Genomic DNA, 26055 nt, shown 5'->3' on the forward strand with positions numbered 1-26055 from the left:
TTGTTTCGCTTGTGCTTGGGAAAATATAGATCTTCCTCCTTTTCCCTTTCTACATGTCCTCACTTTACAGTGACCTCCTTGCCTATTTCTACTTACAATTGCCTTCTACAGCAGCTTGAGGTTCAGAGATTACAGTGATTGAGGAAATAACATAGGCTGAAATAAATGAAAGCTGGTGTAATAAAGAGCAGTTGGCTTGGGGTGGTTCAGAAGACCTGAATGAAAATCGTGATGCTGCCATTCCTTACCTATGCTCCTGGAGCTAAGGGAACACCTTTTAAGTGGCCTTCCAGAAATTCTCAAAAAACAATTTTATCTGTGCTTGGGGTGGGTCAGGAGACCTGAATAAAAATCATGATGCTGCCATTCCTTACCTGTGCTCCTGGAGCTAAGGGAACACCTTTTAATCGGTCCTCCAGAAATTCTCAAAAAACAATTTTGTCTGTACTTCACTGGCCAAAACTTGGTCAAATGGCCCTGTCTAACTGCAACACAGCCTGAAAAAGGTAACCTTTATTTCATATGTCTGGCTAAAAAGCAGGGCTCTTTTTTTTTTTTTTAACGGAAAATTGGAGAATGAATAATGGGAGATACCTGCTAGTCTTTGTTAGATGAAGCCTATTGTATTGAGAAAGTGGCTTTTAAACGAAATGAAAATGCTCAAAAATAAATTATGGGATACTTTGATGTTATAAGATAGATAGATAACATAAGTTTTTGTCCACAGTTCCTGGCTCATAACTACCATAGTCCTTGTTACAGTAAACAAACTCTCTCTCTGACTTTCTCCTGCCTTCCTTTCACCTTCCCACAGCAGGACTCTAATCTGATTGAGGATCATAAGACTCTCATTACAGGGAGCATCCTGCCCCATACTTTGGAGGAAGGAATGCTGCACAGAGAGGTCAAGAAGAATCTGAACAGACAGGTCTGCTGGGTTTAGATCATACCTTTTTTATCCAGTCACATTTCGACATGGTTGTCCATGTTTCAGTCATGCCTATGAAGTCCCCATAAAAAGACCTCATAAGAAGTCACCAGTGAAGTCCTGATAAAAAGATCCAAGAGGGCAGAGTTTGGGAGTTTCCAGATAGCTGAACATGTTGAGGTTCCTGGAGGGTGGCATACCCAGGATAGCAGGGAAGCTGCTTGCCCCTTTCCCCATACTCTATCCTACACATATGTATTAGTCTGTTCTCTGCTGCTAATGAAGACATACCCGAGACTGGGTAATTTATAAAGGAAAGAGGTTTGATGGAGTCACAGTTCCACAATCCTGGCAGAAGGCAAAGGAGAAGCAAAGTCACATCTTACATGGAGGCAGGCAAGAGGGCAAGTACAGGGGGACTCCTCTTTATAAAACCATCAGATCTCGTGAGACTTAGTCATTGTCATGAGAACAGCACAGGAAAGACCTGCCCCCATGATTCAGTTACCTCCCATTGGGTCCTTCCTGTGACACATGGGAATTATGGTAGCTACAATTCAAGATGAGATTTGGGTGGGGACACAACCAAACCATAGCATCTCTTCATATTTATGCTTTGCAGTATCCTTTATAATAAATCCATAAATGTAAATAAGTGTTTCCCTGAGTTCTGTGAGCTGCTTTAGCAAATTATTTGAATCCAAAGAGGGATCACGTGAACCCCATCTTGAAGCCAGTCAGTCAGAAGTTCTGGAGGCCAGGACTTGTAAATTTCACAGAAGAGGGCAATCTTGGGAACTGAGCCCTTAACCTGTGGGATCTAGCACTATCTCCAGGTACACAGTGTCAGAATTGATTGGAGGACACCCAGTTGGTGGCTGCTGCAGAACTGATTGATTGCTTGGTGATGGGGAGAACCTCCTCCCACCTCACATTTGGTCACAGAAGTCTTCTGTGATGATTGTGTTGGTCTGAGAGCAGAGGAAAAACATGGTTTAAGCGTTTACAAACACCTATTTGATAAAATAAATGGTTTATCCTTTTGGTTTTGGTAATACAGAATCAGTCATAAAAATCTTTTAAATATAACTAAATACCACACTGTACTTATAAGAAATTGAGGGAAATTGCCAGGGACAGAAATAAAGAAGGAACTGATAACTACAATGGTGTGTGAACTGTGACTTACTTGGGGGAGGAGAGGGGTCATGATTCATGGAATTCTAGGCTCTTGGACTTTAGTGCTCATGTGGGGACAGGAAACTAGACCTTGGGAAGTTGGAAGTGAGATGCCACCTACTGAAAGCCAGAATTCTCATCAAAAGGATGGAGAAGGAAAAAATGTTATGTCTGGTATAAGTTGATGACATGAAACCTGCAAATTTCCTCCTACGCTCAGAATAGGAAAGAAGAGTCTCCTGAGAATGTATACACATGGCTCCATACCACCTCATATAGGTTCAGAGTTAGAACTTACATTACCCAAGCAGAGAAGGGAGCAGGCATAGCTGGCAGAAAGAAATGCAGAACTTCTTTGGAAGGAAAAGCCCTTATTAACACTGGCCATATGTGATTCCTATGGATAAAATCTAGATGAGAATGAGCTCGTAATCCAAAGTACAAAATATATGAAGTTCCGTGATCAAGAGTCAGTAAACTCAATGATTGGATTCCTAACAACTGGATAATAGGATAATTTGGTTGGGTCTGTAAATTAAGTATATGCAAAGTGATTGAAGATACAATGAAAAATTAGCATGAAAAAGCAGATTGCTATAAAGATTAAAATAGAACTTCTAGAAATGTAAATATAGCCATTGGAAGCCAAGTAGGCTAGACAGCATTAAGAACTATAGCAGCAGTTAATAATCTGAAAGATAATTTTGAAGAAACTGCACAGAATGTAACACAGAAATGAAGATATGTCAAATATTATGAAATATTTTAAAAATGTGGAAAATAGACTGAGACAGTCTAAAATTCATCTATTAGGGGTTACAGATGAGGAGGAGAGAGAATGAGAAAGGCAGTATCCCAAGAGATAATGGTTGAAAAGTTCCCAGAAAGGAACAAAGACATTAATCTTCAGATTCATAAGTCCTTAGCAGGATAAATAAAAATATTTAGTCACATTGAAGTGAAACTGTAAAATCAAAGATAAAGAGAGACAGACTTCCTACAAAGGGACTGCAGTTGGCCTGATTATAGACTAATGCACTGCAACAGACAGAAGCCAGAGGACAGTGGGCTATATCTTCAAAAGTGGGAGAAAATAACTGCCACTTAGACTTCTATACCTCGGAAAGTTATTTAGGAATGAGAACAAAATAAATTTATTTTCATAAGAAACTGAGAGTTTACCAGTATCAGATCATCATTGAAAGAACCATTGAAGAGTGCGTATCAGGAAGAAATGAAATGAATTAACATAAAAAGGGGTGAAATTCAAGAAGCAATGGAGAACAAAGAAAGTAGTAAAGATGAGAGCAGTTATTAACCATTGATTGTATATAGCAACAATAATTATTATTTTAAAAGAAGTTGCAATGAAGTGGATTTCAAATAGTGAACAACTGATACACAAGACAGTGAGGCATGATGAGTTAAAGTGTTTAATGGGGGAAACCAAAATCCCTGCTTCATGTCATAATTATCCAGGTGGATTAGAATCCTACATGTGATAAGTAAAACTTTGAGATATTTAGAGGAATATGTATGTTTTGGTGTTTGAAACAAAATAAAAAGCAAAACATAGAATGGAAAATATTACTATATTTACTTCATTTAAATATTTAATAAAATAAAAAGAAGTCCTGGAATGGAAGAAGATATTTATAGTACATAGCCCTCACAAGGACTACATATGCTAAATGTGTAGATCTACAAATTAATAAGAAAAAAGAAACACAACAGAAAAATGAAATAGAAATTCACTGGCCTTAAAGAAGGCAAAGGAGTAGCAAAGTCACATCATACATAGAGTCAGGAAAGAGAGCATGTGCAGGAGAACTCCCCTTTATAAAACCATCAGATCTTGTGTGACTTATTGGCTATCACAAGAACAGCATCGGAAAGACCCACCCTCATGATTCAGTTACCTACCATTGGGTCCCTCTCATGAAACTTGGGAATTATGGGAGCTACAATTCAAGATGAAATTTTGAATAGAATCTTCTCCACAACTACCACTTATTTATTTCATTTTGTTTTATTGAGACAGGGTCTTACTCTGTCATTCAGGCTGGAGTATGGTGGTGTGATCACCCCTCACTGCAGCCCCAACCTCCTGAGCTCAAGATATCCTCTTGCCTCTGCTTCCTGAGTAGTCGGCACTACCGCATACATCACCACACTCAGGCAATATATGTTTTAAAAAATTGTAGAGACAGGTTGCCACTGTGTTGCCCAGGCTGGTCTCAAACTCCTGGACTCAAGTGATCCTCCCACCCCAGCCCCCCAAAGTGCTGAGATTTTTAGACATGAGCAGTGCACCCAACCTATGTCTTTGAACCTGGTCTAGGTGCATATACTCTGTAATGTGCTGGAAATTTATGAGCTTATTGTGGATCCATGCAAATAAACAGTACACAGTTCTGTATTTCGGGGATAGATAACTTAACTCCATTTCTTTGAACGTCAGTCGTTTTCTCTTCTTTCATAGGTAACTGAATATTTCAGACTGGGAACATTTCAGACTTTTCTCTTAGATGATGAGACTAAATTTCTAAACAAGACTCTTCAAGTAAAAATTTTAACCCATTTATGCCTAGTGTTCCGTTATATCCTGGGACACTGAACCACGAAGACTGAGGGAAGGGTGGTAGAGCATGAGGCAGTGAGACCCACAAGAAGCAGCCAGGCAGTTGGAGTAGTTTTATCTCCTCTCACGTGTTTGGAGAATATCTAACTCGTAGTGCCACAGAGGTTCTAGATATTTATAAACTTTGGGCCTGGAGTTGAGGAGCCAAACACTATTTCTGGACCTAGCTAGTTAATAGTACATCAAGAGGCAGATTCTCTCGATTCTGTGGGCCAAGGGAAGAGGCAGTATTTGCATGTAGTTTTCATTTAATCTTTACAGTCTGTGGGCTTAGTATTTATTTGTCCATTTTATAGTTGAAAATGCTAAAGTTTGCAGAAAATAAATTATTTTTCCCAAGGTTACCTAACTAGGAAGGGATGAAGCTGGCATTTGAACATAGGCCGGAAGGATTGCAAAACCCATATACTTTCATTCCAGTATACCAAGCTGTGTAATGTGAAAAAACACTGGGTTGTGTGTTGCAGTACTCAAGTTCTGGTCCCAGACCCATTTGCTGCCTGTGTGACCCTGTTGAAGGCCCTTGTAGATTAAGTTAACTCTTTTGTACAGTTGCACTAATAATATATGTTCTGTTTGCCTTTTAAAAAATAGTACTCCATTCCAAAATTTATCTACATCTTTACATACATATATTCCTATAAAACGTGAACTTTTGTTTTTTTACCCATTTTTCTACAACCCGTTTTTTTCACCCTAGTGTGCATCTTGCGACTGTTTCTGTGGTAGTACCTCTAGATCTACCATACCCCTTTTCATAGTCACCAGCTATTCCATGGGTGTGCTATAATTTATTTGACCATTGTCCTGCTGCTGGAAGGTTTGATTGTTTCTATTTCTTCACTATTGGAAACATGCTGCAATGACTATCCAAGGATCTTAAGTACCTGCAAATATTAAATTACTGGGTCTATAGCTATTAAATGTTAATAGAAACTTAAAATTATCTTTCAAAATGGTACACTAAGATTTACTTCTACATTTAATAAGTAATAAGCAGTTTTCTTACAAGTGCTGTATCCCTGAACAATATACACATATTTTTGTAAATTTTAAAAATAATATGTCCTTCTATAATGTATTTATTTTATTTAATATTATATTTAGGAAATTTATACATATTGACACGTACTTGTAGTTAATTTACTTTTCACTACTGTAAAATATACTAATTTATTAATATTTCATTACACTGATATAATTAACATTTTTATTGATATTTTTGTGAAGATTGATCAATGATCAGTTTATATAGTCCCTGTTTATTAAAAACAAAATTAACAAGCACCTTATTCTGTTACTCAGATCGTTTTTCTTACTTGGCTTCTCTATTTGATCTGTCCATTTCTAGTTGAGATCTATTCAAGTCTCAGCCATGATTGTGAATTGATAAATTTTTATTGCCATTCTCTAACAGTTTTTGCATTATGTAATTTTAAGCTGTTTAGTTCATGTGTGTAATATCTTTTTGGTGATTGCTCTTTTTCATTGGGGGAATTTAAACCTGTCCTATTTGTTGTGATTGAGAACATGTTTGCATTTATTTTTGCTGTATTATTATGAGCATGTGTTACTTCTTTATCACCTGGCATTAGAATGGTCCTGTTTCTTCTTATTTTTCTCCCTCTAGTAGTTTGAAAGTCATACATCCTGTTTCTGGTCTTCAATTGGTTACACATAACATTTAAAGACTTGTTTATATACATCTGAAACTTGAGGAAAAATGAGTATCAGAAAATTTTTTATTCCAAAAAAGACAGTTCATTGAACATGTTTTATCACATGGCCCTCCCCACCACATATTTTTCTGAAGTCGACTGCAGAATTAGTACCACATAGCTATTGGTTTTTTAATATTATGTTTTAATTTTTTTATATTTTAATTTTTAAAGGAATCACAATTTAACAATTATAGTAAGCTTTACACCCACATTCACTCATTCATTTATTCAGCAAATATTTGAGAGCCTGCTAGAAGCCAAAAACTTTTGTAGGCACTGGGGAAACTAAAGTGTACCAAGTAAACAAAAAATTCCTGCATTCATGGAATTTATATTGTGGAATGCAGGAGACAAATTTTGTGTTTCTCAGCATATTTATAATATTTGAAGGCTAGATGAGATCATCAGGTGGGTAATTGTAGATTTAAAAGAGTAAAGGAGGTCCAAGGATGGGCCCTAGGGCAGTATGTAGTTGGGAAGTACCGGCAAAAATACCAGAAAGGAATACCTGGAGGGATAGGAGGAAAAGCAAGAGAGTGAGATCTTAGAAACAGAAAATAAATTATTTCAAGGGGAAATGAGCCACCAACTGTGTCAAATGCTATAAGATGAAAACTGAGAAGTGACCTTTGGATTTAGCAACAAGGAGGTCATTGATGACCTTGACAAGCAGTTTTGGTGGCATGGTAGAGGAGAGAGCCTTGCTGGAGTAAGATAAAAAAAGAATGAGAGGAAATGTAAACAACACTCTCCAGTAGCCTTGCTGTAAAGGGAAGGAGAAAAATGGCCGGGAGGAGAACAAAAAGGTAGCTAAATAGAGACGTGGGACAAGGCACTTTCTAAGGTGGGAGGAATAGGAACGTGTGTAAGCTGAAGAGAAGTATACAGTGGAAGAGGAAAAAATAGGTTGGCAGGGCCAGGGTAGTATTGCTGAACCAAAGTCTTTGAATAGGCAGGAAAAGAGGAGGTCTACACGCTGAACCACTATGCTATAGTGCCTCTAGAGAGAAAGACTTTCTTTTATATTATCTTTCAATTAAATAATGAGATGATGTATGTGAAAGTACTTTAAAAACTTCTAAATAACCCTATAATGTAAGATACTGTAATAATACAAGTAGAGAGTTAATTTTTTTTTGTTTTTTGACATGATACATGATATTTGTATGTATTTATGGGGTATGTGTGATATTTTGATACATGCATACAGCATGTAATGATCAAATCAAGGTATTTAGGTTATCCATCCCCTTGAACATTTATCATTTCTTTGTGTCAAGAACATTTCAAATCTTCTAGCTCTTTTTTAATATATGAATTTTATTATTAATTATAGTGACCCTACTGTGCTATTGAACTCTAGAATTTATTTCTTCTTACTATGTTTATACTCATTAACCAATCTGTCTTCATTTCCCCATGAATGAAGACACTCACCCTTCCCATAGTCTGGTAACTATTGTTGTACAATTAGAGGCCTTAAAAATTATAAATGGTCAGTTGCTTTATCTAGCAACTTTTAAAATCTTTGATCTCAGCCAGGGAGATACTATTGGCTTGTCTTCAGCTGTGTGTATTTCCACACAGACACATTTACTAAGCATCAAAACATTTCACTTAGAGTACTTGGGATTTTCCCACACTGGGAATTTGAGGTTTAACCTTTCGACCACCCAGCAAGCAAAGAAAATGCTACCTCTTTTATCTTCAATATGCCTTTAAATAGGCCTGAAGCCATTTGGGAAAACCAAATGTAATACTTCCATGAACATCTTTTTTAGCTACTTGAATAGAATCCCATGCAAGTCCATAAGATTCTTGCCCAGATAATATAGTGTAGAAATATAAATTTACAAGATTATTTACTTTTATGTTTTATAAAAATGTTGTTACAGTTGCCAACATGAGGTAAATCCTAATACCAGTGCACATTCCCTACATGAAATTAATACATTTTAAAATGATTCCTTATTTTTAAAATTTTTGATTTGATTTAGTATAAAACAAATGTGTCTTAAAGAAACTAATAAGGATGAGTAATCTAAAAAATTTTGGTGAATACAAATGGTTTTAGTTTTTTCTTCTTTCATTGTTCATTGTCATTTCTCTGTTTCGTGGTTGCTAAAAGGTAAGGTATTATGCAGAGTAAGGTATTATGCAGTTTAGATAATTGATATAATTGTTTTGAATTGCCTCTTTTAGGGTATTATCAGCTGGTAGGCGTAAGTTTCTCTAATTGTCAAGTAGTGAATCCTTTATCTGGCATTTAATCTTGCCTCCCTGGGAAAACTAGACCTTACCACTGAGTAAATTTTTGAATTGCTGACCTGAAGTAACGTGAGCCTGTGCCTTGGCAGTGAACCTTTGCTTTCTGTTTTCATAGGAAGGCTAATGATGTACTCTGTTGCCTGAAGGCCCTAGCCTCACTACCTTAACAAGTAACATCTAAGTACTTGTTGCAAAGGTCTGAGTTTGGAAATTCCAGAGAGGATAATTATATTGACACTGTATTTTTTTGTTTGTTTGTTTTTTTTTTGAGACGGAGTCTCGCTCTGTCACCCAGGCTGGAGTGCAGTGGCCGGATCTCAGCTCACTGCAAGCTCTACCTCCCGGGTTCACGCCATTCTCCTGCCTCAGCCTCCCGAGTAGCTGGGACTACAGGCGCCTGCCACCTCGCCCGGCTAAGTTTTTTTGTATTTTTAGTAGAGACGGGGTTTCACTGTGTTAGCCAGGATGGTCTCGATCTCCTGACCTCGTGATCCGCCCGTCTCGGCCTCCCAAAGTGCTGGGATTACAGGCTTGAGCCACCGCGCCCGGCCAACGACACTGTATTTTTATTTCTCGTGGAAAGATGAGGTAACTTAAAAATGAAACTTTTGTCATTTTTTAAGCTTATCATCTTAGTTCTGTCAGCATGACTTACAGCATCCACACAGTTACCTAAAAAGAATTACTAGTTAATTTTTATGAAGCAATCATGTATGTTTTTTATTATTTCCACATAAATTCTCATAAATAGCTCACAATTTCTCAGTAAAACAGAAGAAATAGAGCTTTCTAGAGGTAGAAAGAAGAAGATTCCCTAAACGTTTTTAGCAAATGTGAAAAGGGTGTCAGGCAATTCCCATAAAATAATTTCCTAGATGGTCTAAGGTGTAGTTTTCTAGAAGGAGTAACATGAAATGGCAAATTTCAGTTATCTTTTAGCTCTCGATTTCTGTGATTTCATGTTACTACTGTGTGGCCTCACACTCATATTATAAATATAAGATAAGTCATGTGCCAAATCTGTGGTCTGTGCTTGGGCAGTTTTCTGCAGGAGCTTTGCAAGGTCTTTTTGATAGGAAAAAAGTTCCATTTCAGCAAAATTTTCCACATCTAAAAACACCGCAGTGATACCTCACCTTGAACTTTACAATGTCTTTATTTTCCTATTTGGTGAAAAATAGCACTATAAAAAGTTTCACATATCTAGTTAGAATATTCCCATATGAAGCCAAGAAATTGTAATATTATTACATTTAATAGGTAATGTTTGACAAAATCATACATGCCATGATTTCATTACTTTGAAGTTTGATGATTATATTGTATTTTCAGAATGGATTTTACTATATGAATGAAAGAAGTGAAGTTGTTAGGATTTAAAACTTAAGTTTATGTACATATATGCATTTGCAGGGAGTTTTATATTTTGTTTCTGTTACTTAGATTTTAGATTTAGAATTTTTTGGTTATTTTTGTTAGATACTTTGAGTATAACAATCTGCCGCCAAGTTTAGGAATAATTCAGTTGTATAATTATAGAGAAAAATGTGAAGACCTATAGGTAGTTGAGTCGGTTTTTGTAAATTAAACTGTAGGTTAGTAATAATACTTACTGTTCAGTCTCCCTTAGATAACGTGGGTAGGTTTGTGAAGGAAGAGCAAAAAACATTTGTTTACATTCAATATCTGTCAACATTCAAGGACTGAGGACCAGACCCGAATGTTTTCTTTTTCTTTTTTTTTTTTTTTTTGAGATGGAGTCTTGCTCTGTCGCCAGGCTGGAGTACAGTGGCATGATCTCAGCTCACTGCAGCCTCTGCCTCCCAGGTCCAAGTGATTCTCCTGCCTCAGCTTCCCAAGTAGCTGGGATTGCAGGTGCCCGCCAGCATGCCTGGCTAATTTTTGTATTTTTAGTAGAGACAGAGTTTCACCATATTGGCCAGGATGGTCTCGATCTCCTGACCTCATGATCCCTCCGCCTCAGCCTCCCAAAGTGCTGGGATTACAGGCATGAGCCACCGTGACCAGCCCCAAACGTTTTCTTAATCTCACTGTGGTGTTTTGAGAAAAGGTCAGAGTTACAGAAGCATTTTGCCAAATTTGGAAAACAAGACCAGGGAGCATACAAGTGCAAATATTAAATTTCAAGCTGATGGTGGCTATGTCTAAGAATTTGGGAAGAGAGATATAGTCTGCAGAGGCTGAAATGTATGAAACTGTCAACCTAAGTGAATCACAGCAGTTTAGTGTTTCCTGAAACATTGATGAAGGTGATTTAGAAGTGTTACCTGCCTTGAGGCTTTTAGTTCTACAGATGTGGTTGGTTTTGGAAGTGAGTCTCTCCAAGTCTTTCTTAAATTTACTCGAATGTTTTTATTTTTAGTCCTTTATATTCCATGAGTCCCTGATGTTGTTACCTGAAGTTGGTATGACAGAGACTGCAAACTGTTGGCCACAATTTCTTCTCCTTTTCCATAATAGTTAGGGTATAGATGTCCAACTCTTCTTCATTTTCCATCATTCCTTGCACTTAAGTGTGGCTGTGTGACTTACCTTCTCTTAAGTTGAAGGTGAGCAGAAGTGATTTATACTACTTCTAGGCCTGGCTTATAAAAGCTTCTCACATGAACTTCTCCCATACTTTATTTCCCTCTCCCTTGGTTGATAATGACAGAGACATCATCTGCCTCGGTCTCTGAATGACTATATAAAGCAGAGCTCCTTGATCCAACTCCCAGCCCCAGTCCTGGTATGTTCTCTCAGAACTCTTATATGAGAAAGAGATACAAACACTTGTGTTGTGTTGGAGCCATTACATTTGAGAAATTAGCCTACCCTGTCTAATACGGTAGAGAAGGGATTAATTGGTGAAGGTCTTGATCACTGAGAAGGGAGAGGATTGTTTCTGGATACAGGTGAATTAACTGTCAGCTAGATGTGTCTTTTAAGTTCTCCTAGTACAAAAGTTCACCTAACTGCCTGCCTGTAGGTTCAACCTCACCACACACACTAAGAGCCACAGAATATAAGGAGCTTTAGATTAATAGCTAATTGGCCACTTGACATTATTAGTGTAACTTATTGATCCCTGTGATTTAGCCCCAGTCTTCTATCCCAATCCCATGTTTCAGATTCCTACCTTAGAATGTCACTTAAAAAATCCCAGTCACCTTATGCCAGTTCCGCAGGGACTACATTTCTTCTTCCTGAATCAAGGCTCCTCTTATCTACTTATCTCTTCTTTGAGTAGTGGGCTTCAGTCAATTTGCCTGCTGCTTGAACCTCGTTGTAATCTCCTCTGTTCCTGGCTGAGGTCCATAGTCTGGGTCTTGAAGTTGGTTTAGGATTGTGCCAAATGAATCATACACTGCATCTCCCATACCTTTCTTGTCTGGCTTCTTGTTCCCTCCACTGCTGCCTGCTCCTGCAGTCCTCCATGTAGTGCTCTCCTCAGTCTTGCTCATTTGAACCTCTTCCAAGTGATATTTATGTTTTTCTTTTTCTCGCAAGAACTTAGGGCTCAAGGAATTCATGATTGAATGGAAGAGACAAATAGATAAACAGATCATTGCAACCTGGTGTGAATGGAGGAAAGGAGTACAAGTGATATAATAGGGATATATAAAGGAAATCACTAAGATTTATCCAGATACTGTGTTGGCTTACAGGAAAGCTGTGTGGTCAGGGTCTAAGGTGTGCTATTGCAAGGGATGTGATTAATTAGGAATCGATGTGGAGCAGTAGCTTATACAGTAGAGAGGGTGTGGCAGCACCAGTTTTCTGGAATGTGGCCTTCCTGAGAGTCTGAGTAAAAGAATCACATATTCCATTTGATATGGAACACCATGGATTCATTTCGTTGGCAATAACTGGAAAAATATTGGAGTCATCGCCAGAGAAATTGCAAATTTAAGCAGAGAACTGAAGTAGATCTAAAATATTCTTGGAGCTGGCCATGGCGGAGACCATTATAGTTTCCAGAGTTTATCCTGTGCTCTGATGCAAATTAGACTCATTCTTGTTTCTGTCAACAGGTTAAGCCTAGAGTTTGGTTAGTATTAGCTTAGTTGATTTTATGAAGCTCTATCAGTAAATAACCGTTGAATGTATTGATAACTAGCAGAGCTCTAAACAGACAGAGTTTAGAAAGAAGCATTAAGGAGATCTGGTAAGTAGCAGCCTGACAGCAAGTCCTGGGGTGGGTAGGTAAGCATGCACTGCAATTCCAGAGGGAACCTGTGGAGCAGGAGGAAGACGTCTCAGGCACAGGTTGACAGGAACCCAGGTACAGACACTGGGAAATCAGGGACGGGTTAGTTCTAAGGATAGGGAGCAAATCAGGAGCTCAGTTCTTGTTCCCAGATCATAACAGGCGACACCTTGATCTCTGGCCTGAGAGTATGTGGTTACCTCCAACTTGGAACAGGATTGGTTCCAAAACTCATATGAAAACAATAATTCAAGGTTCAAACAGTATTAATTATATTCAATCTCTAAGAATTTTTAATTAGAGCAAATTTTTAACATTGATAATCGGCTATAACTTAATATGTTGTAATTAATATAAGTTATAATCTAAGAAATTAAGAATTTTTCTCAGATAATTCCTTTCTTCTCTAACTCCTCTCAGTCTCTCCCTTACCCATTTGCAAATGATCACCTCCTACGTTACCACTTTTGAAAGGCATATTTTAAAGTATATAACACTGAATTGATGATAATGATTTTCAGTTTAGCAGTTTATGGTTTAACAAATGAATGAATATAATTCAGGTTTTCTTCGCTTTAAGGTTAGCTTTCCCTGTTGACCTTTTTTTTGTTTTTTTTTTTTTTGTTGTTGTTGTTGTTGTTGAGACGGAGTTTCACTCTTGTTGCCCAGGCTGGAGTGCAATGGTGTGATCTCAGCTCACTGCAGCCTCCACCTCCCAGGTTCAAGTGATTCTCCTGCTTCAGCTTCCTAAGTAGCTGAGATGACAGGCACCTGCCACCACACCTGGCTAATTTTTTTGTATTTTTAGTAGAGACGGGGTTTCACCATGTTGGCCAGCCTGGTCTCGAACTCCTGACTGCAGGTGATCCCCCCGCCTTGGCTTCTAAAGTACCCTATTGACCTTTGACATATTATACTTACTGACAAGTTTTTACTGCATTGGCAATTTGTGATGCCAAAAGTACCATTTACTGAAATAATGCATAGTAATGAAAGATGTTTCAGTTGATTTTAGTAGGATTTTTAAATTAGAAATAAACTTTTAAAAGATATATTGGATCTAGGTAAGCAAAACAGGTACTTAAAAATGAAGTAGATCAGCCAATGAAACCTATTCCTAGTAATATAAGGATATACCCCTAATCACAGAACCACAGATTCATTGAGCTCCAGTGAAATGGCTATGTGTGTTTTTTAAAAGGTCCAGAACATGAATGTGATACAAGATCATTGTCATTTGTAAGCAAGAAAGACTCACAAGAGGTTTAGTAAACTGCTTTAATGTCTTGTTCCACTTTTATTATTTTTTTTTAATTGAATGTTTGTAATTGTGATGTTAAAACGTCAGAGAGTGTGGGGTTTTTTTTGTTTTTGTTTTTGTTTTAACGTTGGAAAGTTCAGAACCAAAGCTAAATCTCTGAAAGGTCTGAGTTCCTTGTGACACTTTGATAGTCTGCTGGCAAGCTGCTGCCTCTTTCTCAGAGGTTCCAGTAGATGAAGTATACTCAGCAGAACTTCATGGACTGCTCCAAGTCAGTCTCCTATGCACTCTGAAGTTTAGCTTGGTCAGAACTGTATCATAGTAACAAATGATAAATTATTCATCTTAGCGGCCGGGCGCGGTGGCTCAAGCCTGTAATCCCAGCACTTAGGGAGGCCGAGATGGGCGGATCACGAGGTCAGGAAATCGAGACCATCCTGGCTAACACGGTGAAACCCGTCTCTACTAAAAAATACAAAAAAAACTAGCCGGGCGAGGTGGCGGGCGCCTGTAGTCCCAGCTACTCGGGAGGCTGAGGCAGGAGAATGGCGGGAACCCGGGAGGCGGAGCTTGCAGTGAGCTGAGATCCGGCCACTGCACTCCAGCCTGGGCGACAGAGCGAGACTCTGTCTCAAAAAAAAAAAAAAATTATTCATCTTATGCCATTAGATCATTCTCTAAGTAAACAGTCTATTGATAAACTACAGAGAAATAAGCATATGGATTCTTGAAGTGTTTGAAAGTAGTTAGGTGTATGTAGGCAGAACATGATTAAACCAAGCTTATTTACTTGTTTTTGTCCTAAAACAGTTTTAGTTAATGTTGGTAATCTTCCAATTGACTAATTATTTTATAATATTTCATTTGTATGTAATAGGCACACAGCAAGTACCTGTTGAATGAGTGAATGAATTAAGTCATTTGTTGACATTAAATATTCATCTTAGAAACTATACAGGCTTAAAAGAATGCAAATAATAGAGTTTTGTCCAATATAGTTTGAGTTTTTGTTTGAGGATTCCTATTTATGCTGCTACTCACCCAACACATTTTAAATATTTGTTTGGGGACTAATATTTACGTTTCTATTCTGATAAAAAGGTGAAGAAACAGGACCAAATGATCTCTAAGGACCATTCTAACTCTAAACTCATTTTCAGAGAACAAAGGAGGCCAGATGAATACCAATTCCTGATAAAAGGTAGAAGATAATTATCAAAACTAACAGCAGACATTGCTTTTATTGGCAATTCATTAGAAGCGTTCTCTTCAAAACAGAGAAAAAGTCAAGAGTGCTTAATATTACTGATAATATTCAACATCATTTTTATAGACCTACAACTCTAGCAATTAAGGCAATGAAAATGAGATATAAATGCTGAAAAGGACAAGCTACAACTGTCACCATTTTGAAAGAATTTGTGATTACCTACTTAGCAAATCTGAGAAAAAAGTTAAGATTAATGAAGGAATTTATTAAGATAGTTGGATATGAAGCAAATATACTAAAGTTAATAGCCTTTCCACACATAGAAAATAACCAACTGAAAGTATAATAGAATAAAAGATCCCATTCCCGATTCAAATTGCACAGAAATTATGAAATGCTCAGGAGTAAATCTACCAAAATATTTTAAATTTGTATGAAGAAAACTACACAACTTTATTGAAAGACATAGTTGAAGACTTGACTAAATAGGCATCTGTGTTCCTAGGTTGGAAAAATCAATATTGTGAGACTATCAGTTCTCCCAAATTTCATGTCATCTCAAACAAAATACTAGTAGGATTTGTACAATAGAATTTGATACACTGATTTCAAAGTTTACTTTGAATAGAAAATTACGTATCTGTCGTTACATATATTTTTTAAAAGATTGACAGTAAGGTACAGTCTTGTTTTAACGTCAAAACATATTCAAAAGATATAGTCATTAAAACAGTATGGTATTTGAGTAGAAAGAGACAAATAAGTCTGTAGAAGAGAATAGAGAACTTAAAAACCAACACAAGTATTGTATTCCTTTTCTGCTCTCCATCCCGTCTCATTCTCCCACCAGATGAGCTGAGTTCTCCTAGTTGATGATAAGTAGACTATTCTGGGATCAGACGAATTTACTGGGTTATCATGGGGAAATTGTTTACTTGTTGTTGCTTTTTTTGAGATGGAGTCTCGCGCTCTCGCCTAGGCTGGAGTGCAGTGGCATGATCTTGGTGCACTGCAGCCTCCGCCTTGCGGGTTTCAAATGATTTCAAGTGATTCTCCTGCCTCAGCCTCCCAAGTAGCTGGGATTACAGGCATGCACCACCACACCAGACCAATTTTTGTATTTTTAGTAGAGACAGGGTTTCACCATGTTGGCCAGGCTGGTCTCGAACTCCTGACCTCAAGTGATCCGCCTGCCTCGGCCTCCCAAAGTGCTGGGATTACAGGCGTGAGCCACTATGCCTGGCCGTTACTTACTTTTAACCAGTCCATTTTTCATCTGAGTGGTATTAATGTGTTTTATTAGACTATGTGCTTTATTACACTAAACTGAGCAGAGACAATGGAGGAAGCAATGAGTTGGTGGTACTGGCAAGCCCTTTTAAGCACCAGGCCTCTGGTTATCTCTTTTATACATATTCTTTTTTTTTCTCCTGGGGCACAAACCCATTCCAAACTCCTTCCTGACCTTCCTTTAAAGTGGTGGTAGATATAAATGTGGGCACGGACCTAATACCATTGTCAAAAGCCCCACTTAATACTATTGCTAAGACAACAGGAGTGGATTCGTAAAGTGGAGTTTTAATGAAAACCTTCAGCTCTGCTTAGTGAGATTTCTTCTCATACCCTTGCTCAGGTGGTTAAAGAATGCAAACTTTTCTACAGTTCTGCATGTTTTCTCTCACTTCAGCATAGGATGGATTAGAGGTAACAATCACAGTTAGGGCATTACTATAAAACTGTAGGGAGGTAGTAATGAGTCCCTGAACAAAGGTGGTGGCAGTGGTTTTGATGTGTGAAATTAGAGGACTACAGACTTTGTTAGTTGACTGTTAGTAGAGGTAAAGGAGGAGGAGAAATTGTCAGCGTTAGCTCATAGAAGGTGGATCACATTCCCAGCTGCAGTGGTCAGGCGGGTTTGGTAAGCTGGGGGATTGATAGACTATGCTTAAGGAAAGAAAGTTTGATGAGAAAACAGGCATCTCAGGAGCAGTAGTAGCACCAGGTAGAAATGGAAGCCACAGATCAAGTCTGTATTAGGTCAGAGCAAATAGAGATGTTATAGGCAGAAACTTGGGGTGCAGAATGGTAGACCGAAGCATGCTTCATCCAGATCATGGTGCAGAAACAGTGGGAGCTCCAGGCTGAGTGGTCTCCATGAAATTCACTGGTGATAAATCATGGTTGATTGATGTCACCTAGGCCCAGCGAAATGGGCCTAGCAAGAAAAAGGCAGAAAAGTAAGCTCTAGTCACAGACAAGATTGGTTTCCCACCTTGAGAGGAAGAAGAATCCCCTGGGATATGTGTGTACGAGGAGAGTAAGATGGTAGTCTGATACCCAGGGACTATTCAGGGAGATTATTGGTCGTTTTTACCCGTGAGCTGTTCAGTATCTCATGTCTCACCCACGACAGAGCCAAAACAATTTTCCAATACCTGTGGATACCTGAGCAACTGTTATCAATGTACTGCTGAGCCAACTTGTCTTTGGTACCAGGTTGCTTTATCTTTCTAAAGCACCATTTTCTTTGAATCATTGCTTCACTTAAGAATCTCCTAAGACCATTTGTTTACTATCAGACTAAACTCCCGGGCTTTAGTCTGGCATTCAGAAATCATTAACTCACCATCCTTTTACTACACTTTTCCATGAATGTGAATCCTCTGCCCAGGAAGATTATGGCCATCTTTCAGATATGCTGTAGAAACCCCAAATGTTCATATCTTTTCTTGGCATTCAAATTTATAATTTTTCCTGAAGCCTTCTTTTTAAGCCCGACGTATAGCGCCTGTCTTGTATTTGCTTGCATTTAACCCATTCCGTTTCTCTGTGCCTTTTGTCTCTCCAGCTAGTATTCTGTCTTTCCATATAGATTGATACTCATTCCTTAAAGACAGACACCACAAATTTCATTTCTTATGCCATTAAAAGTGGGGAGCGAAACTTTTTTCCAGTTTTTATTTGACTACAACTGTAATGTTTTGAGAAGTCTTAGTCTTCAGAATGATGGAAAAGATTAATCATTTGCCTGGCTTTTTGTTTAATAAGGTGTAACTTAGAAATAAAGTAGTGTTCTTGCCAAAAGTTTCTATGAGTTTTTTTGTTATGGCTTCTCAAGGTGCTAAATATTTAAACAGTTTTTTCTTGTAAGAAATAATTTTATGAAATATGGGAAAATACAATTTGTGTGTTACCGACAATCATGTAAATTGCTATAAACTCCCTGAAGACAGTCTGACTAAAAGGTCTTCTTTGACCTATCAGTTTCACTCCTAAGGATTAAGGGAGGCTAGGCAGGAGAATCACTTGAACCCACGAGGTGGAGGTTGCAGTGAGCTGAGATCATGCCACTGCACTCCAGCCTGGGTGACAGAGTGAGACTCTGTCTGAAGAAAAAAAAAAAAAAAAGAATTTATCCTGAGGAACTATTTATGGATATTTCTAAATATTTTCAAGGTTGGTCATTATACCATTGTTTTGTAATATCTAAAGATTAGAAATCAACTGAATAACCTTGTAGAATTGTTTATGTTTCACTGTAAACATTTACTATGGAATATTATGCAGTTAACAAAAATGGTCTTCTACAGGAATAGTGACATAGGAAAATTGCCCTAAAGTTTTAGTAAGTAAAAAGGTCAGATTACTGAACAATATATATGGTATAATCCCATTTTCTTTGCCTAAAGAAAACAAAAACAGTTCTATCTATAAATTTTTATATTCTGTCTTCCAATTTTATACAGTAACTACTAGAATATTTAGTGACATAGGAAAATGGCGCTGATAATTGATAAATGAAAAAGATCAGGTTATTGAACAGCATGTATGGTAAAATCCTACTTTTTTGCCAAAAAGAAAACAAAATTATACTTAACAATTTTTTAAAAATTCTGTCTTCTCAATTACATGTAAGAGCTTTGCATTTCTCTTGTAATTAGGAAAGTAAATCCTTTTATTAAAAAAATAAATTTGCTTTAGTTACTTCAGAGAGAAAATAACAATGGAAAATTATCTACAGGGAAAGGTCTTGAAGGAAAAGAGACCCCTCACCCCATATACAAACACTTTCTAATTCTATTAATTTTCAGCAAACTGGAGTTCTAGGTAAAATTCAGACCAATGATGGTCACTATTAGTGACCTAGAATTAGCAATTTCACTTCTAATCTAAATATTACCACTAAATGGTTTCCTTAGTGGTAGTTATAGGTAGCCTATTGGGATTTTATTTTATTCTTTTAGAAAATTAATGGATGTGGCCAGGCGCAGTGGCTCAAGCCTGTAATCCCAGCACTTTGGGAGGCCGAGACGGGCGGATCACAAGGTCAGGAGATCGAGACTATCCTGGCTAACACGGCGAAACCCCGTCTCTACTAAAAACACAAAAAATTAGCCGGGCGAGGTGGCGGCGCCTGTGGTCCCAGCTACTCGGGAGGCTGAGGCAGGAGAATAACGGGAACCCGGGAGGCGGAGCTTGCAGTGAGCTGAGATCTGGCCACTGCACTCCAGCCTGGGCGACAGAGCGAGACTCCGTCTAAAAAAAAAAAAAAAAAAAAGAAAATTAATGGATGTTAGTGAATAGACTTGTAATTAACTACATTGGCCTGTAAGAGTGCAGAGTAGGAATTCAGCAGGTGCTGGTGTTCCTTCTACAGGTACCACCGGCTCCATAATTTAATGCTCTGTAAGACTGAAGCTTAAGAAATAAATCAAAAACATCACAAATCACTTCTTCAAAGTGCCAGTTTAAAATCCTTAAGCTCTTAATGATATTTATTGTAGAATCTTTCAAATATTAATTTTATTTATGTGAATAATTTATTTATAAAGTGATTAACGTTTTTCAAAAGATGTTATTTTCACACTTCTTCATTTACTCTGTTAATTCACTTTCAACATAATTAAAAGTATCTTCTAGAGGGAGGTATTACTTCACATGATCCAAATTTATTTGCTTTCTTAACTTAGGTTGCTATTGGCAGAACAGACATTGAAGACTTAGACCTCTGTGCCACATCTCGGGAGAGGCGATTTCGTTTATTTGCTTCTATAGAATGTGAAGGGCAGTTATTCATGACTCCGTATGATTTTATTTTGGCAGTTACAACAGATGAGCCCAAAGGTAAGTATACTTTTGAAATTATCTTAATAATTGTATATTTTTTTATCACTAGCTTGTAAATGTATGGAACAGTATAAGTTTTTTAGAAGAACTGAGTAACGTGGTATTTCACATGATATTGTGCTATTCAGTGTTACAGACTGATATTTCTTACAGACTCTTACTCACGTCTCTTTTCAGAAACTTTCAATTGCTCTGTCTTTCTCAGCCTAACACCACCTTACTTTTGATACTTTTTATAAAAGACTCATATTCTGCCTATTCATTCTTATATCAAACCTGAACAGAGTAGTTCAGAGGACTGGCTTTGAGGTTAGCACTGGGCAAGAATTCTACCTGTATCTCTTCTGCATTTGTCATCGCTCCTGCAGTGTAAATATATTAATAGTTTAATTGTTTCTCACCTTTTCATATGTTAGAATAATAGTTCTCAAACTTTTTGGCAGTCTGTACATTCTTGCAAATCTCTTAATATCTAACTTAACAGAAGACAGCTGTATTCTCATATGTGCTTTTTTATTTGATCTGTTACAATATGTTATTTTCCATGCAGTATATGAAGAAAAGCTACCTCACAGATATAGACAGTAAAAAAAGAGTATTTTAATTGCCTTTTTAGATAATTATAGATACTGTCCTTTGATACTGTATCACAATTGACTGGTGATAGTTGAGGCTTCAGAAGTCTCTACAGATGGTGGTAAAAGAATAATGAGAACTAAGGGTTTCTGACTGGCTTACCTGGATAGATGGGAGTAGGGACCAGGTTTGAGGAGAAAAATCACAATTTCAATTTTGGTCATGATCTATTTGAGATACCTTGGATATGTAAAAGGATACAGCTGGATTTTTTTTTTAATAATTCATTTCAGTTCACTGAAAGATCACTCACGAAAAATCAGTATAACAAATAATCAGTCATTTGACCCATATCTGCTTTAAACTGTCACACAAATACTTTTAGACTAGAACAATTATAGCCATTTTTTTCTCCTGAGTCAGCAATATGGCAAAAACGAACCTTAAAATAAATACTCAGTAATTTGGCAAATTGGCTACCTGACAAACTAACTTTTAATGAATTTTTGATTCTTTGGATTATTTCCACTGGATATCAAGGAAGAGATTCAGGTATATATTTAGGATTCATCTTTGCATTATTGCTAATTCATATGATGTGTATGAATGAAATTGCCTAGGGAAGCCGTATAGGATGAGAATATAGATAACCAAAGACCTGGCCTTGAGGAATTTCTGCTCTTTAAAAGATGAATGGAGAAAAGGCTTTGAAAGGATGAGGAAAGGGGACATAAGAGTGGCCAGAGACATAGGAAGAAAATCATAAGGGTATGTAGTCATAGAAGCCAAGTAAAATAGCCGGAATTGCCAATTGAGTGCAGTGTTACTGAGAATTCAAGTTAGATAGGACAGGAAAATGTCCCCTAGATTTAATAACATGAAGGTTATTGATGGTTTTTTAAAATGATGTTTCAGTGGAGTCGTTAGGGCAATTGCAGGAGTGAGTAGCAGATGAAGAAATGAAGACGATGAGTGTAAAGGACCCTCTTACAATAATATTTGGTTGCAAAAGAGAAAGGAACTGAAAGGTAGCTGGAATGGAATTTGAAGTAGACACTTTTGATCGTGCCAGATTTTAAATTTAAAAAAAAGATTTTAACCAGAAACTATGAGAGAAGCATTTAAAGAAATGTAAGCTACATAAGCTAAAACATGAAATCAAGACAGTATATGGTATAGTAATAGTAGCCACTTTGGGAATATGTAGGACCATATAGTGATAGGAAAGGCGAAAACTTAGAGTTCTTTTTTTTTTTTTTTTTTTTTAGGATTTTAAGGCTATGATAAGGATTATAACCTTTTTATTTAATCCATTTGGTACAACGTAGATTCTTTATTTGTGAGTTAGTATAGATTTAATACTAATTTGCTAATAAATATAAAGAATCCATGTTGTACCAAATCGATTAAATAAAAATGTATGGAATATTTATACGACTACTTCTGTATTAAGGTTCTTTTCTGTGTGCTGAGAGGGATACAAAGTCTGTGCACTCAGGAAACTTACAATATTGTAAGATGACATAAGATACAGAAACAACCAACTCCAAGGTAGAATATGGTTACCTGGCACGATAGGTACACAATAAATATTTCTTGAAGGAAGGAATTTCTTAGATGCTAAATAGAATTTTATATCAAATTCTATAATTTTTTCAAACATATTTGAAGCTGTTCTTTAAGTAATACTTAATAATCTATAATTTTTTTTTGTTTTGTTTTGTTTTTTTTTGAGGCAGGGTCTTGCCCTGTCCCCCAGGCTGGAGTGCAGTGATGCAATCACAACTCACTGCAACCTCAACCTCCGAGGCTCAAATGATCCTCCCACCTCAGCCTCCCAAGTGGCGGGGACTACAGGCATATGCCACCATGCCACCAGCTAATTTTTAAAATTTTTTGTAGAGACAGGGTTTTGCTATGTTTTCCCAGGCTTGTCTTGAACTCCTGGGCTCAAGCGGTCCACCTGCCTCAGCCTTCCAAAGTGCTGGGATTACAGATGTGAGCCACTGTGCCTGACCACAGTTTCATATTTTGAAAAAATTTTACTTCATTGTTTTCTAGAATTTTTTTCTTCACAATGCATTCACTGGAAGCACACTGTTGGGTTTTGCTTTTTGGAAATAACTTTCGTGGTGATTCTTCTCATAGGTATTTTAAAACCATAACTTAAGAGTAAAAAACTGGTTTTTATTATTTAAAAAATTATACAGGGTATTTTACAACCACAACCTCAGTTAATTTCTAACCAGCACTTTTCTAACATAATTAAGAACAATCACAAAAGATCAAGATATTCATAAAGCCTGTTTTGAAAGTTGGGGTTTTAGAAAAGAAAAAGAACAGAAAAATGTTTCATGTACTGAGTATTAAATCAGAAACGTTGAAACTGTAGCATAATGAAATTTGACCTGTGTTTAAACCTTAGCACTTACTGGCTTTGAAAACTTGGTTAAGTTATTTAATCTTCTCTTTCCTCATTTTTAAAAATAACAGCCTCATGAAGTTTTTTTTTTTTTTTTTGAAGAATGAATGAATTAATTATGCTTAGTATAGTACCTGGCACACAGTAAACATTTAATATTGATAGGTCGTCATCATCATCATCATTTGAATTCATAGCCATGATTTTTTTTTTTTTCCCCCTGAGAGGAGTCTCGCTCTGTCAACAAGGCTGGACTGCAAGGGGGTGATCTTGGCTCACTACAATCTCCGCTTCCTGGGTTCAAGCGATTCTCCTGCCTCAGCCTCCTGAGTAGCTGGGATTACGAGCAGCTGCTGTCATGCCCGGCTAATTTTTGTATTTTTGTAGTGCTGGGGTTTCACCATGTTCGCCAGGCTGGTCTCAAACTCCTGACCTCAGGTGATCCTCCTGCCTCGGCCTCCAAAGGAGTGCAATTATAGGCGTGAGCCACCATGCCCAGCCCATAGCTGTGACAATTTTTAAGCAAATATTTACACGGCATACCATTTTTTCCCTGTTTAAAATCATAGCCATGATTTTTAAAAGTCTTTGATATCATTTTATGATGACGTTCAGTAGGGAAAAAAATGGTACGCTGTGTAAATATTTGCTTAAAAATTATAGATCAAATAAATGTTGAGCTATCTGATTATGATTTTGCATTATAATCTTATTTTGCATACTTAAATAGAACCTAAATGGTGACTTTCTTTTCTAGAACTAAAGTCAGTAATTATTTTCCAACATAGTATCAAGAATTATTTTAATTTAGATTTTTTAAAAAATTAAATTTTTCAGACATGCAAAAACATATTAAAAATATAATGAACATCAACCTACAGCTTAAGAAATAATATTTCCAATAGAATTGAAGTCCTTCTCCACCTAAGTTATATTTATATATGCAGTAACTTCATATGGAATAAGAAATTCAGAAAATCCTTTGAAGAACAATCTTAATGGCTCTTTAGTCTTTATTTAAAAAGCTAATCATATTGAACATGGTGACATTTCCGACAGAATGAGTATGTCTTTTGTGAATAATTTACCATGGAAATCTCATAGACCCTGCAAAACTCAAGAGTACGTCTAACTTCCTCTTTTGATAAGTGTCTTCTGAGCATTGCATAAGAGCATATGCATGTACTTTTCTACCATTTATTTTTCTTCTTTTCGTACTGCTATATTTTAAGAGCAACAGAATAATAAATATTATTTGCATTGTTCTGTTCGTTGTTAAAAGGGAAATGTCTTTGTAAAATAAACAGACAGTATCATAATTAAGGTTATATGCTAAATTCTAATTTGTAGACCTGTTATTTGAATCACTTGATTATACATTTGTATAAACTATCTTGGATAGAGGAAGGATGTTGTTGCTGCTTAAAGAAGAAATCTATCATTAGAAACATATTTCTTCTTTTTTGATTTTAAATTGAGTTGTTTTGTTGCCTAATAAAGAAAAATTACATAGCAAAAATTGCTTTTTTTGTAATTTTGAATTTGATATATTGTTAATTATATAGAAATAGCCCCATTGCCAGGTAGAAAAAGATGTTGGTTGGCATTATTGTAATGTAGCTGAAGTAATTAATATTTACCAGTTTCCTAATATAGCTGTATTACAGGACTTAGTCATATGTAAACCTGGTGCTAATTCTTAGGCAGGCATTAAATATTTACAGTGTTCAAATCTGAGCAAAGGAAATAGCAATACTGACTACACATTTTTCCCAACGTTGTAAGTTTTACAGTGTTTGAGATCTTTGGGGGTGTGAGGAGGAATCACAAAAAGAAAGCGATCCCTGACATTTTATTTAGCTATAACACTCTTACTCTAGTGATGCTTCTTGAATAGTTGTAGGAAAGAACAGGACAAGTTTCCCCATCACTTTACCTAGCCTCCCTTTCCTTTCTTTTTTTCTTTTCCCAATCCTTCTTCATTCTAGAGAGACCTGACCTGTGAATTATGTCATGGAGCACTAGTACAGCAAAGATCACAAGTAATACCTTAAAATTATAGTTTATCTATGTTCATATTATTTTATATTCTAGTTTGAATATTTTGTAAGTATCATTATTTGTACTTTTAAGCCCACATGATGTTTAACATGGAGAAAGTTAACTTACTTTATTAGTCCAGAAAGCCCAAATTTAAGATGATAGGGCTGTGGAGAAATATTTCCTGTTATCACTGATACTTACTATAAACGGTGCATAGTATATAAAACAAGCAGATAACATGTATAAGATCATATCACAGATCTAAATTTTGAGGTTAAAAAAAACTTTGCCTTTTAGACATAAAAGTTTTGTTATAAGTTGTGGCTGTAGATGGTTAGCAAATATGGATATATATTCCATGAAGTATTTATTATCTAATTATCTTACATTTGTTTATTTTAGTTGCCAAAACTTGGAAGTCACTTTCCAAACAGGTGAGTTAAAGCTCTTGGTGGATATACACAAATTT

At 36.7% G+C, this 26055-nt stretch overlaps 1 protein-coding gene across 6 annotated transcripts in view; it reads left to right on the forward strand.

Annotated features, from left to right (window-relative positions):
- The window catches only part of MICU3 (mitochondrial calcium uptake family member 3), a 93643-nt gene that overhangs the window by 15372 nt on the left and 52216 nt on the right, over positions 1-26055 (forward strand). For all 6 annotated transcript variants that reach the window (XM_003902459.4, XM_009212565.4, XM_009212562.4 and 3 more), the window contains exons 2-3: positions 20389-20542; positions 25989-26020. In XM_003902459.4, the coding sequence (XP_003902508.2) occupies positions 20389-20542; positions 25989-26020 (186 nt within the window). The remainder of the gene's footprint in view (positions 1-20388; positions 20543-25988; positions 26021-26055) is intronic.

This window comes from Papio anubis, chromosome 8, assembly GCF_008728515.1.
Source record: "Papio anubis isolate 15944 chromosome 8, Panubis1.0, whole genome shotgun sequence".
Classification (NCBI taxonomy): domain Eukaryota; kingdom Metazoa; phylum Chordata; class Mammalia; order Primates; family Cercopithecidae; genus Papio; species Papio anubis.